Here is a 13671-nt window from a genome sequence, read left to right on the forward strand (position 1 = left end):
GTGTGAGCAAAAGTATTCACAACGCCACCGAATACATGATTACAAACACAATTACCTGTGTGAGCAAAAGTATTAATAACCCCACCAAATACATGATTACAAACACAATTACCAGTGTGAGCAAAAGTATTAATAACCCCACCAAATACATGATTACAAACACAATTACCAGTGTGAGCAAAAGTATTAATAACCCCACCAAATACATGATTAAACACAATTACCTGTGTAAGCAAAAGCATTAATAACCCCACCAAATACATGATTACAAACACAATTACCGTTATGAGCAAAAGTATTAATAACCCTACCAAATACATGCTTGCACAAACAATTACCTGTGTGAGCAAAAGTATTCACAACCCCACCAAATACATGCTTGCACTTACACAATCACATGTGTGAGCAAAAGTATTCACAACCCCACCAAATACATGATTACACACACAATTACTATTGTGAGCAAATGTATTCATACCCTCATCAAATACATGCTTGGACACACACAATTACCAGTGTGAGCAAATGTATTCATTTCATACCCTCATCAAATACATGATTACACACACACAATTACCAGTGTGAGCAAATGTATTCATACCCTCATCAAATACATGATTACACACACACAATTACCAGTGTGAGCAATTGTATTCATACCCCCATCAAATACATGATTACACACACACAATTACCAGTGTGAGCAAAAGTATTCACAACCCCACCAAATACATGATTACACACACACAATTACCAGTGTGAGCAAATGTATTCATACCCCCATCAAATACATGATTACACACACACAATTACCAGTGTGAGCAAATGTATTCATACCCTCATCAAATACATGATTACACACACACAATTACCAGTGTGAGCAAATGTATTCATACCCCCATCAAATACATGCTTGGACACACACAATGACCTACCTGAGCAAAAGTATTCACCAAATATATGCTTGCACACACATAGTCACCTGCTTGAACAAAAGTATTCACACCCATCCTCACATGCATACTTGCGTAGACCTTAGTAAGCACAGGTCTAGCTACATCCACATACACATCACTGAACCAGTTGGATGTTTAGGGTGTTTGCTATTGCTGTGAGGTCCAGTCAACTATTCTTTAATAATTTTGTCCCTGGCTGTGTTTAAAATAGCCTACTACATACTTCTCATGCACTGACGGAGCTCCAATTCAGTATGCAGTATAAAGTATGTGACCAAAATGAGCACTTCAGAAAGGTTCTTCACATTCAGCATAATTACTGCCTACTGACCCTTCTGAAACAGATCTTTTCCACGACCACAGTATGAGTCTTTCGACATGGTTGTTTAACAAATGAGAAGCTACTCACTGCATCAGTTAGGGTTAAATAACTTGTTGCCAGCTGAAAAATCATCACCCATGCAGTAATTATCCAATGGGAGGCTCTTACCTATTTGCCTAGTTAAATCCAGGTGGTGACCTTTTTTTGGCCAGGCAGTGTATATTGTTTAGCTTGTGAACACTTAATCAACACACATATATATTGTTTTTGTCTTTACTTTACATAATGCATATTTATATTTTATATAAGTATAATTTATTATGTACTTTTATGTTTTTTCCATGCAGGCATGTATTTTTAAAGTGCCTTTATTTTGAAAAATATAGTAACGGTGGCAAACAGGAAGCACGTTTATAGTTTTTTGTGTTTACATTGGGTGGCTGGTTTTTGGAAGTGCTGTCAAAACAAAATGTGAAATTGTCAAATGTTGCGTTCTTATTATGTTAGAATAAACGATTCAAAAAATCCACCTAATTGTGTTTATTAGCTCAGTGTCCGTAACCGCAGGCTTACATTATAAACAGAAAACCATGTAGCTACTCTGTCTTAATTAAGTTCCGTTAAGCTGACTCCGACTCGAGACTGAATGAATAGTGTTTCTTCAGAACAGCCTGACTGTGTCTTCAGGCTTCTCACGGGCTCTTTCGTTGTTTCTGTCTGTCCTCTTCTCTTTTTACCTTCAACTCTTCCAATTAGTGCACTTTAAAACATGCGGTCACTGAGTTTTGTTCAGCGGGTTTGTTTGGACTTCACCGGTTCATTGTTTCCTCATGCTATATGCCTCGGAGACGCCGATAACGACTCGGTAAGTTTAGTTTATCACTGAGGCTAAATGCCAAATGGTTTCTTACTCCCTACACATGTGCACTACATTGGGTATGAAGTTCATTCTGTCTTCACTAGGAAGGCATTTGGTTTTAAACCAGTGGCTTAACCTCCAACTGTCACATACTTCAGAGATGTAGCTGCAAGAACCATTCTACTGAGTTTTTGCAACTACAAGACTGACTGTATAATAGTGGTGGTGTGATAGTGTGTGTTGTGCTGGTATGAGTGGATCAGACACAGCAGTGCTGCTGAGTTTTTAAATACCGTGTCCACTCACTGTCCACTCTATTAGACACTCCTACCTAGTTTGTCCACCTTGTAGATGTAAAGTCAGAGACGATCGCTCGTCTATTGCTGCTGTTTGACCTTTATCAGTGGTCGCAGGACGCTGCCCACGGGGTGCTGTTAACTGGATATTGTTTGATTGGTGGACTATTCTCAGTCCAGCAGTGACAGTGTGGTGTTCAAAAACTCGCTCAGCGCTGCTGTGTCTGATCCACTCATACCAGCACAACACACACTAACACACCACCACCATGTCATTGTCACTGCAGTGCTGAGAATGACTCACCAAACAAATAATGCCTACTCTGTGGTGGTCCTGTGGGAGAGTCCTGACCATTGAGGAACAGGGTGAAAGCAGGATAAAAAGTATGTAGAGAAATAGATGGACTACAGTCAGTAATTGTAGAACTACAAAGTGCTTCTATATGGTAAGTGGAGCTGATAAAATGGACAGTGAGTGTAGAAACAAGAAGGTGGTCATGATGTTATTCCTGATCAGTGTATGTATAGTACACTACATGTCCATAAATATGTGGACACCTGACCATGAGCTTGTTAGACATGACAAAACCATGGGCATTAATCTGCAGTGTTACATAGGCATTTAAATAGCACTTTTTCACTTCACTGTATAATCACATATTCCTTTCTAGTTGAATGAGCTTGTGGTTGGTGACACAAGTGGAAAGTTGTATATCTACAAGAATGATGACTCCAAGCCCTGGCTCACTAGAACCTGTGTTGGAATGGTAAGTAGAAAATTCAATTGTTTCCTAGTCTTTACCTTCTTGAAGTCATGTATGCAAATCTCATGAATCCTGGACAAATTCACTTCTAGTGTAAATTCAAATTACTCTCATTATTATAAACCAGACTCACCACTACTGTTAAGATCTGGGGTCTCAGCTGTGCTAGTGCCCGGTCGGGTATCTATACAGACATGATTGGCAATGCCCAAGGGGGTGGGTTGGCCTAACAGTCTAACCATAGGGAGAGCACTCTCAGTGCCTGTCTCAAGCCTGGATAAAAATATGGAGTGTTGCATCGAGAAGGGTATCTATCGTAAAAACAATGTGTTGATTCAGGTATGCAGACAAGACTGATCCACTGTCATAAGCTGTAATTAGCAGTTTTGGTAAGTTCTAACACACTTTTGACACCTATCTTGTGAAATCTTCACCCATTCTTCTCATTCAAAAGCTTTCATTGAGGTTTGATGCTTCTGTGGTGCAACTGCTTTCTTTAAACCACACCAGAGATTTTCTGTGGAATTTAAATCTGAAGACTGAGAAGGCCACTTTGTGGTATTCCATGAATGATTCCTTCACCCACCTTATACTTTGTACACATTATAAGACAGTGAAGACCCAAAGAGAAGACAGGAGGTTTTGGAGAAACACTATCTATATGGTTGCCAGGTGTTGGAATTGACTGCACTTAATAATAACAACTACATGCTTCCCTGACTTTATTGTTTCTGCATTTTCTTTAAATATACTCTAACACGTTTTACTGCTTATTCTATTTCTAGCTAACTTGCGTTGGAGTAGGAGACGTGTGTAACAAAGGCAAGGTAAGGTAGTGTGGCTTAATTTTTCTTTACCAGATTATGAATAGATTGTTTTATTGTACTTGAATGCACAGTGCATTATATGTATGCAGTTCCATACCTGGTTTAAACAGTTTTTGTTTTCTGTGACAGAACCTTGTGGTAGCTGTTGGTGCTGAAGGCTGGTTCCACTTGTTTGATGTTTCTGCTGCAGCCAAAGATTCCTCCAGCCAGCTTGATGGAATCTTCTGTGATGAGCAGAAGCCATGTTTTACCCAGCACATCCCTGCTAATACTAAAGTGATGCTCATCAGTGACATTGGTGAGTACATCTTTAAGTGTTATATAAAGGCTTTTGTCATCATGGCAATTTTGAGATGTCTAGTAGTTAATCAGTGACTGGATATTGTAAACAAACTTTGTATTACCAGCTACTTTTGTTTCTCTGCCAATGCCATGTTTTAATTACCCACAAAATATACAGTTGCGGTTAACATTATTCACAACCTTCAGCAACAGTGACAGCCTCCAAACAGTCATAGTTATCTGTCCTGCATCTATCTGCTGGTAGTTAATTCCACTCTTTCACTGCAATCGTCTCAAGCTCTTAAATGTTTGCATGGTTTCTTTTCTCAAGAGCAGATTTCAGCTCTCTCCAAATATTTTAATTGGATTGAGATCAGTATCATTGCTGGCTTGTTAAAAACGGTACATGTTCCCCTTTTTAACCATTTCTGTGTACTTGGTTTAATATGTATTTTGTCTTTAATCGTTCCCAGAATGATTCTGGATTGTGTACACTGATCAGCCATAATATTAAAACCACCTCCTTGTTTCTACACTCACTGTCCATTTTATCAGCTCCACTTACCATATAGAAGCACTTTGTAGTTCTACAATTACTGACTGTAGTCCATCTATTTCTCTACATATCTTTTTAGCCTGCTTTCACCCTGTTCTTCAATGGTCAGGACCCCCACAGAGCAGGTATTATTTAGGTGGTGGATCATTCTCAGCACTGCAGTGACAATGACATGGTGGTGGTGTGTTAGTGTGTGTTGTGCTGGTATGAGTGGATCGGATAGCAGCGCTGCTGGAGTTTTTAAATACCGTGTCCACTCACTGTCCACTCTATTAGACACTCCTACCTAGTTGGTCCACCTTGTAGATGTAAAGTCAGAGACGATCGCTCATCTATTGCTGCTGTTTGAGTTGGTCATCTTCTACACCTTCATCAGTGGTCACAGGACGCTGCCTACTGGGCGCTGTTGGCTGGATATTTTTGGTTGGTGGACTATTCTCAGTCCAGCAGTGACAGTGAGGTGTTTAAAAACTCCATCAGCGCTGCTGTGTCTTATTCACTCATACCAGCACAACACACACTAACACACCACCACCATGTCAGTGTCACTGCAGTGCTGAGAATGATCCACCACCCAAATAATACCTGCTCTGTAGTGGTCCTGGGAGAGTCCTGACCATTGAAGAACAGCATGAAAGAGGGCTTACAAAGCATGCAGAGAAACAGAAAAACTACAGTCAGTCATTGTAAAACTACAAAGTGCTTCTATATGGTAAGTGGAGCTGATAAAATGGACAGTAAGTGAGGCTGATCGGTGTATGTAAGCTCTGGTAATGTTCAGTCACTTTGTTTATGCTTTTCTTTTAGCAGTGCTGTCCTCCTTGGCCTTCACCCACAGAGCCCTGTTTTGTTTAGTGTGTGGTATATGATACATGTTGAAACCATCTCTTGAGATGTCATCAACTCAGCCTAATGTTATTTAGACGATGTACACATTTTAAATCACCATTTGTAGGGTTCTCTTATAAAATTTCCTCTTTTCATTACGTCTTGAAAGGTTCTTGACTGTTCCACGAGTAGCAAACATTTTAAACTGTTGAAGGCAGGATGACAAGGTCTTTGGAGATACTTTTTAGCTGCTTGAGCTTGCTAATAATAGCATTTCCGATCTGTTCAGACAGCTCTATTGTCTTTGCAATTGTGAACAAGGAACAGGAAATAAAACTGGCCTTTTAAGCACCAAAGCCACCATTCATAGGCTAATTAAAATAATTTGAGCACTGACAAGATAAAGAGTAGTGAGTCTAATTTCTAATTAATCACAGGTTCATCCTTTGTTTTAATCTGAACTAAGGAAGCCATAAATTGTGTCCTGGAATTATCCCGTTTTAAATTTTTATTGTGTTATTTTTGTGTTTTGTGCTTTTCTCTATTAAACATATGAGTTTATATTAGAGATGCATGAGTACGGATACTAGTATCGGGTATTAGCCGATGAGGCGTGACATTGCGAGATTTTTTTACTTCTAAAACTAAAGTAATTCATTTTTCACCCACGGGAGACAGATTGAATTATTCTCACTGACCACGCCCACACGCACGTTTAATGTTATTTAGTTCCGTTTGGAAAAAAAACAAACCGGTTACAAAAGCAGCGACCGCTGGACGTGTTTGTGTTCAATACTCTGTTCACAGTGTCGATACAAGTGATTCAGGAGTCGACTCATTTTAAGCGCAGCGTAAGTTTCTTTTCTCAGTCATCTCTCCGTGTTTACTGTTATAATGAATGATGCGGTTGTAAATAAACACCAACTACTACAGAACATTTTGTGTGACTCGCTTACATTATAAAGCTCAGGCTTAATTATACTGAGTATTACCACAGAGCGGGAGCCGACTCGGAGTCGTTTACGATTTACCGAGGTGAACCACGAATGTACAGTATGTGCTGATAGAATCGGCTCAGATGGGATCGGACTGTATTATCCTTTTAAAGTAAATATTTCAATCAGCAGAATCGCATCGCATGTATGATGTGCACAACGTTAATTACGTGCGTTTATTAATGAACGTTAACGTTAGCTTGTCAGAAGCTTTCTTAATGATGTCTGTGTGGTGTTTTTTTTTTTTTTTACAGTTAGTGATGGCAACCCAAGCAACTGTTCCACTGCACTATTTTACACTAAAAACTACACTATTCCATAATGCTCCAGATTGCATCATTCTAAATAGGTATCGGTATCGGCGAGTACTAAAATACATGTACTTGTACTCGTACTCGGTTGGGAAAAAATGGTATCGATGCATCCCTAGTTTATATACTGTATTTTCAAGCAGTTACACTAAACACTTTATTTCAGGAGATATTTTACAGTGTACTTAATATTCAGGGGTGCCAATGATCTTGATAGTTACAAACCTCCCATCACGCAGGAGTACTGCTGCTCGCCCTCAATTAACTGGCAAATGATTACACACACTTCAGTGCTGTCGAATTAATAAGTAATTACTGATACTCTTTTGGCCATGTACATGTTTTCAATGTTTAGATGTTTGTGTGCTTTAGATGGTGATGGACGCAGCGAACTTGTCGTGGGCTACACTGACCGTGTAGTGCGAGCGTTCCGTTGGGAGGAGCCAAGTGATGGGACTGACCTGAGTGCGGGTCAGCTGGTCCTGCTAAAGAAATGGCTGTTGGAAGGACAGGTATTCACAGTCTTACATACATAACATATTTCGTTGAGAAAAAAAAAACACTATATGTGGACACCCCTCTGAAATATTGTGAGCAGATATAAAGTGCATTATGTAAAATACATGACTGGCTGTGTCTGAGGAGGGGAAAGACTAAGATCCTGCCATGGATTGGCATCCTGTACATGGTGTGTTACTGCATTGCGTCTAGTGATTCTGAACATGATATTGCATTGAAATTCCTTTCTTTAGAGTTATTGTTTTACTTACAGTGCAACATTGCTGTTTACAGCTCAACAGCTTTCACATTTCAATCTACAGGTAGACAGCTTATCAGTGAACTCAGGCCCAGATGGCCAACCTGAGCTCATGGTCTCACAGCCTGGCTGTGGTTATGCAGTTCTTCTCTGCTCCTGGACACAAGAGGGCACTTCAGCACAAGGAGAAAACAGTTCAGCTGCCTTTGCTGGGTAAGAGACCTTTAATGTCATTCATGTCTCACTAGATTAGTTGACGGTGTAATTTATGTGCCACTTTCCAGTAACCACAAACATTTTACTCCATTTGAAGGCATCATTTATTATAATGGTGCTAGGATTTTTTCTCTAATGACTTCAAAAGAAACATAGATCTTTAGTTTAATTGTATTACAGTTTTTATCATACATGTGTTAAAAGCTCTGTAGTTATAGCATTTTGTTCGGACTGACTCTCAGAGTATTTTCACACTTGCACTTTTGTATCAGACCCAACTTTGTTTGGAGTTTGGAATGATTTGGCATGTTTGAACACAGTTTTTCAGATTGTGCATGCTTGTGTCACTAGACTGCCTTATAATGGGAGGTCTAAGCTTTACTTCAGGTTATCTTGGGTGCAGACCAAACCCTGTGATGAAGTGGTCCACTTCTAAGGTTGCCATCAAATGACATGGCAGGTTGAACATTACAACGTACTTAAAGTTTTAAGTGATTGCCAGATTAAAAAATCTTGATGCATATCGTGCAAATAAAGCATCAACCACATTTAACAGGGTCTATTTGGAACTGCACTGGATGAGCGAGCTGCCGTATATGTGGGCTGACAGTCTTTGCTGTAGGGGGCTCCACATTTGGATCCACTCTGAGTTGGTGGTGTGAGGTGTTGCTTATTCATTCTGGTTTCCGGCTTGTTCTAAGTTTACTTTCCTTATACCTGAGAACTTGGTTGTCACAGATGCTCTGAGCAGCTTGCAATATTGTAACTACCAGTTTTCATTCCAGCACTATCCCTTTTCTATCCACTTTCTACGTTGCAGGCTGTGGATGTTTTGTGCCTTTTATTTATTACTTTGTTTGTTTCCATCATTCTGGCTGCTGTTGAACCCTACAAATGGTGATTCAAAGAAAACCACTTGTTAGTGAGGCTAACCGGCAAAAACAGCTTCAATTTGCTAGGGAGCATAAAGATTGGACTCTGGAGCAATGGAGGAAGGTCATGTGGTCTGATGAGTCCAGATTTACCCTGTTCCAGAGTGATGGGCACATCAGGGTAAGAAGAGAGGTGGCTGAAGTGATGCACCCATCATGCCTAGTGCCTACCGTACAAGCCTGTGGGGGCAGTGCTATGATCTGGGGTTGCTGCAGTTGGTCAGGTCTAGGTTCAGCAATGTTATGTGCTCAAAGAATGAGGTCAGCTGACTACCTGAATATACTGAACCACCAGGTTATTCCATCAATGGATTTTTTCTTCCCTGATGGCACGGGCAGATGACAATGCCAGGATTCATCGGGCTCAAATTGTGAAAGAGTGCTTCAGGGGAGCATGAGACATCATTTTCACACATGAATTGGCCACCACAGAGTCCAGACCTGAACCCCATTGAGAATCTTTGGGATGTGCTGGAGAAGACTTTGTGCAGTGGTCCAAATCTCCCATCATCAATACAAGATCTTGGGGAAAAATTAATGCAACTCTGGACAGAAATAAATGTTGTGACATTGCAGAAGCTTGTGGAAACGATGCCACAGCGAATGTGTGCCGTAATCAAAGCTAAAGGCAGTCCAACCAAATATTAGAGTGTATATATACTGTATATCTCTGTGTGTGTGTGTATGTGTGTGTGTTACAGTCAAGGGCCCTCCAGAGATGTTGTTCTTCATCTGACCACTGGTCGCATCCATAACAAGAACGTGTCCACCCATTTAATAGGAAGCATCAGCAGAGGTACTGAATCTACCTACACTTATACATGTTTTGTCTGACACATGCCCACATGTATGTCTTCACAGTTTTATTATAAAACTATTAGGTATTATGCCACGTACATTGTGTTGTTTGCTTAAAGTTGTGCTTGTGAGTTGATCTCTGCTTTTTTGGGTTTTGTAGGGTCTAAAGAAGAAGAGTCCAAAGGAGGCTTATTTGCTCTCTGCACTTTAGATGGTAGGTGACCTTAGCCAACACTTTATAGAACCTACAACTAGAAAAAAATGAGAGATTATATTCATCACTTAAATGACTTATGCATGCTTAAACTTAAATAAATATTTAAAACCAAAAGTAAACACTAAGATCAATTAGTGTAAAATGCTGTTACCAGATTATGTTTCGTTTGAAGTGCAACTTTTTAGCAAGTGAAAGTAGTATTTGTGAATCTAAGTGTAAACAAGAAACCACCCCTAAACTAACTGCAAATCAAATAAAAATTCAGTTGTAAATGAATTTTAAATCATTTCAGAAAGCAGACAGATTGGCTTTCTTTCCAGGGTATTCCTGTGTTTCCTGGGGGAACCAGGCCCGCTGTGGTACTTACCAGGAAAAAGTGGTTAATAAAATGAAATTATGCCACACTGGTAATAGATGCACATAGTTCTGATAACATCTGAATTTTTAGATTGAGCTTAGAACCTCCTTTTGCTTATTCCACCCCATAATCAGAGGGAAAAAAAGAGATATTTGTTTTTCAGAATTGGTAATGCGGGCACTATTGAAGTGCTGTATGTTTAAGATTCATATTCAGTTCATTTGCAGGTCTTGTTCTCAGCCTGTACATGCAACTAAAATGAATTTTTCTGTTTGTAAGTCTCTTTATGTTAAGGCTGTGAGCTTTACTGTGAGTGTACACAAGGCTGAAGCAGGTCTTTGCTTAATCTAAGAAGCAACTCTAGCGCCCTTTCTACAGGGTCGTACAATCAAAGCAAACAGACCAGAACAAAGACACACCAGATTATATTTTATTCTCAACAGGCAATAGCTATGTGTGTAGGTTGTTTTTACATTTTATCATGAAGATATAATTTTAAAATATTTTTTTTGGTGCTTGAAGGTACTTATTACTTTCAGTTTGTTCATGTATTGGTTGTATTTTTGTTATTTTTAGTCTATTTATGTTTTTTAATCATGTAAACACCACCTTCACAATAAAATACAATCAAAGCCCGGCAATACTTGAGACAGAAATCCACTATTGAGGGACACTGAGTAATGTCTAATGCATAGGGAATGTATAGTGTTATATAACACTTGAATAATACATGATGTATTTATTTATTTATACGTAATAATGCATGGTACTTATAGATATAATGGATGGTGTGCGGCAGGATGGGTGATGTAATGGTGTTTTTTATTTACAGTACATTGTAATTCTTTTAATGTAGTACCTTTAAGTTTAGCAGTTATTTTTCCGCACAGTGACAGATTTTTAAAAACACACCATATTCTTACGCCAGATATGGTGTTCTGTAACGGTTTAAATGAAATCTCTTTCCCTCATCAAGCTTCATGGTCTCTCTCATATTTAAATCATATAAAGCCTTCCTGCCATGTCGATTTCAGCCTAGTTAGCCCACCACTTTTTTTTTTTAAAAAAATACAAAATTTGTATCTAGCTGGGCGTCCAACAGGCACAGTTGGCATAAAGCCATTTGCTGGCTGATTGGGGCGCTTGCATGGGAAATTGATGATTTACAGACAGCAGTGTGTGACTCTTTGTATGCAATACAGTTCTCTATGAGACTCCGCCTACAACATGCTCTGAGATTATCTGAGAGTATCTCAAATACATTATTGACAGGGATAGCTTCATATAAACCATTTTCAAAATAGCTTCTGTAAAAGTATCAAAGTTTGCCATTATCACTCATTTTGGATAAAATGTATTTGTTACATTGTTACAGGTACCTTAAAGTTAATGGACTGCTCTGAGCAGCTTCTATGGTCAGTGCAGGTGGATCACCAGCTCTTTGCTTTGCAGAAGCTGGATGTCACTGTAAGTAGACTTGTGTTGTTTTCTATAACCCAGGTTGTTGAAGGTGGATAAAACTTCTATGCACATTGTTTGCTAGACATAATTTTCAAAAACGCCACACATAACCATCTACATTAGGCTGAATTCAGGATTGAAAACACGTCAGTTCAAAATTTAAACCATTGGCATTTACTGTTTATACTCAGACGTCACATGTGCATGCACTAATAGCTTTATAAGGCCTTACCATATATTTGCAGTTCAAAATTTGTGTTGAGCAGTTACTTTTGTTCTTTTAATATACTGTATGTACAATACAGTATGGAAAGTAAAGTGAATACAGTGTGGAAAATACTGTCACTGCATTGTGTGTCACTGTTTAACTGTAGCTCTGTATTCTTTATTCATGTTTAATAAATGCTTCATCCAGTTGAGGCTCATGCAGGGTACAGTGCCACCTAAAAGCACTAGGCACAAGGCAGGATTATACTTTGGCCAGGGCGCCCATCTATTTAACATACGAGTGCCTGTCTGTTTTATTTCAAACTGTTTTGTGGGCTGTGCATGTTGCCCTGTTTTGTGAAAATGAAAATAGCTCTGTGACTCTATCACTGATTGTATTGTATTAAATGGTTACATTTTCAAATGCCTGTCGATGTGTGTATGTATGTTTAGGGAGATGGAAGAGAAGAGGTCGTGGCCTGTGCCTGGGACGGCCAGACTTATATTATTGACCATAATCGAATGGTGGTTAGATTCCAGTTTGATGAGAATGTGAACGCATTTTGTGCTGGTAGGAAATAATGTTATTGTTAAGATCACAACGTTACCTTTAGTTAGAAATGTAAATGCTTATTTCAAACTGCTTTCCTAATCCTTCTTTCTAAGCCCAATATTGTTTTATCCACTTTATCCACATGAACATGGGTTTTCCAAACCCTAATTCCAAACAATACATAAATCAATTAGAACAGAATGTGAAAACAGAAAGCAGTCATTTGTAAATCTCATTTTGAGCTATGTAACATGCAGAATGTAGCTTAGCTTTATGTTAAAATAACCATGGTTTTCCCTGAAAAAGACGTCATCTAAAAGTCATTTTACCTCAAAATAAGTCTATATGTGTATGGTACTGTATATAGCATTAATGGTGCCCTCAAATGTGTTAGGTACTTCTGCCATGGGCACTAATAAACCAGATGGCATGGTGGCTCGGTGGATAGCGCCGTCACCTCACAGCAAGAAGGTCCTGGCTGGGGCGGTCCGGGTCCTTTCTGTGTGGAGTTTGCATGTTCTCCCCATGTCTGTGTGGGTTTCCTCCGGGAACTCCCGTTTTCTCCCACAGTCCAAAGACATGCAATTGATGTAAATTGGAGATACAAAATTGTCCATGACTGTGTTTGACATTACACTTGTGAACTGATGAATCTTATGTAACATGACAGAACCACCTGTTCGGTCATGAATGTAACCAGTGTGTAAAACATGACATTCAAATCCTAATAAATAAATAAAATAAATAACACTTACAGTGGGGCCAAAAAGTATTTAGTCAGCCACTGATTGTGCAAGTTCTCCTACTTAGAAAGATGAGAGAGGTCTGTAATTTTCATCATAGGTACACTTCAACTATGAGAGACAAAATGAGAAAAAAAAATCCAGGAAATCACATTGTAGGATTTTTAAAGAATTTATTTGTAAATTATGGTGGAAAATAAGTATTTGGTCACCCACAAACAAGCAAGATTTCTGGCTCTCACAGACCTGTAACTTTTTCTTTAAGAAGCTCTTCTGTCCTCCACTCGTTACCTGTATTAATGGCACCTGTTTGACCTCGTTATCTGTATAAAAGACACCTGTTCACAGCATATGGATGATCCAGAAGAGGATTGGGAGAATATCATGTGGTCAGATGAAACCAAAATGGAACTTTTTGGTAAAAACTCAACTC

The 13671-nt window shown here is 39.1% G+C and overlaps 1 protein-coding gene across 5 annotated transcripts in view; it reads left to right on the top strand.

Moving 5' to 3' along the window:
• Positions 1-1725: 1725 nt before the first annotated feature.
• The window catches only part of itfg2 (integrin alpha FG-GAP repeat containing 2), a 52959-nt gene continuing 41013 nt past the window's right edge, over positions 1726-13671 (top strand). For 4 of the 5 annotated variants that reach the window (XM_062993765.1, XM_062993745.1, XM_062993755.1 and 1 more), the window contains exons 1-10: positions 1726-2143; positions 3105-3200; positions 3983-4024; positions 4154-4322; positions 7369-7508; positions 7797-7966; positions 9603-9697; positions 9860-9913; positions 11650-11741; positions 12396-12513. In XM_062993765.1, coding sequence (XP_062849835.1) covers positions 2048-2143; positions 3105-3200; positions 3983-4024; positions 4154-4322; positions 7369-7508; positions 7797-7966; positions 9603-9697; positions 9860-9913; positions 11650-11741; positions 12396-12513 — 1072 coding nt within the window. In that variant the 5' untranslated portion in view covers positions 1726-2047. The remainder of the gene's footprint in view (positions 2144-3104; positions 3201-3982; positions 4025-4153; positions 4323-7368; positions 7509-7796; positions 7967-9602; positions 9698-9859; positions 9914-11649; positions 11742-12395; positions 12514-13671) is intronic. The other variant, XM_062993737.1, reaches the window with a different exon arrangement.

Source organism: Trichomycterus rosablanca, chromosome 1 (assembly GCF_030014385.1).
Source record: "Trichomycterus rosablanca isolate fTriRos1 chromosome 1, fTriRos1.hap1, whole genome shotgun sequence".
Classification (NCBI taxonomy): Eukaryota; Metazoa; Chordata; class Actinopteri; order Siluriformes; family Trichomycteridae; genus Trichomycterus; species Trichomycterus rosablanca.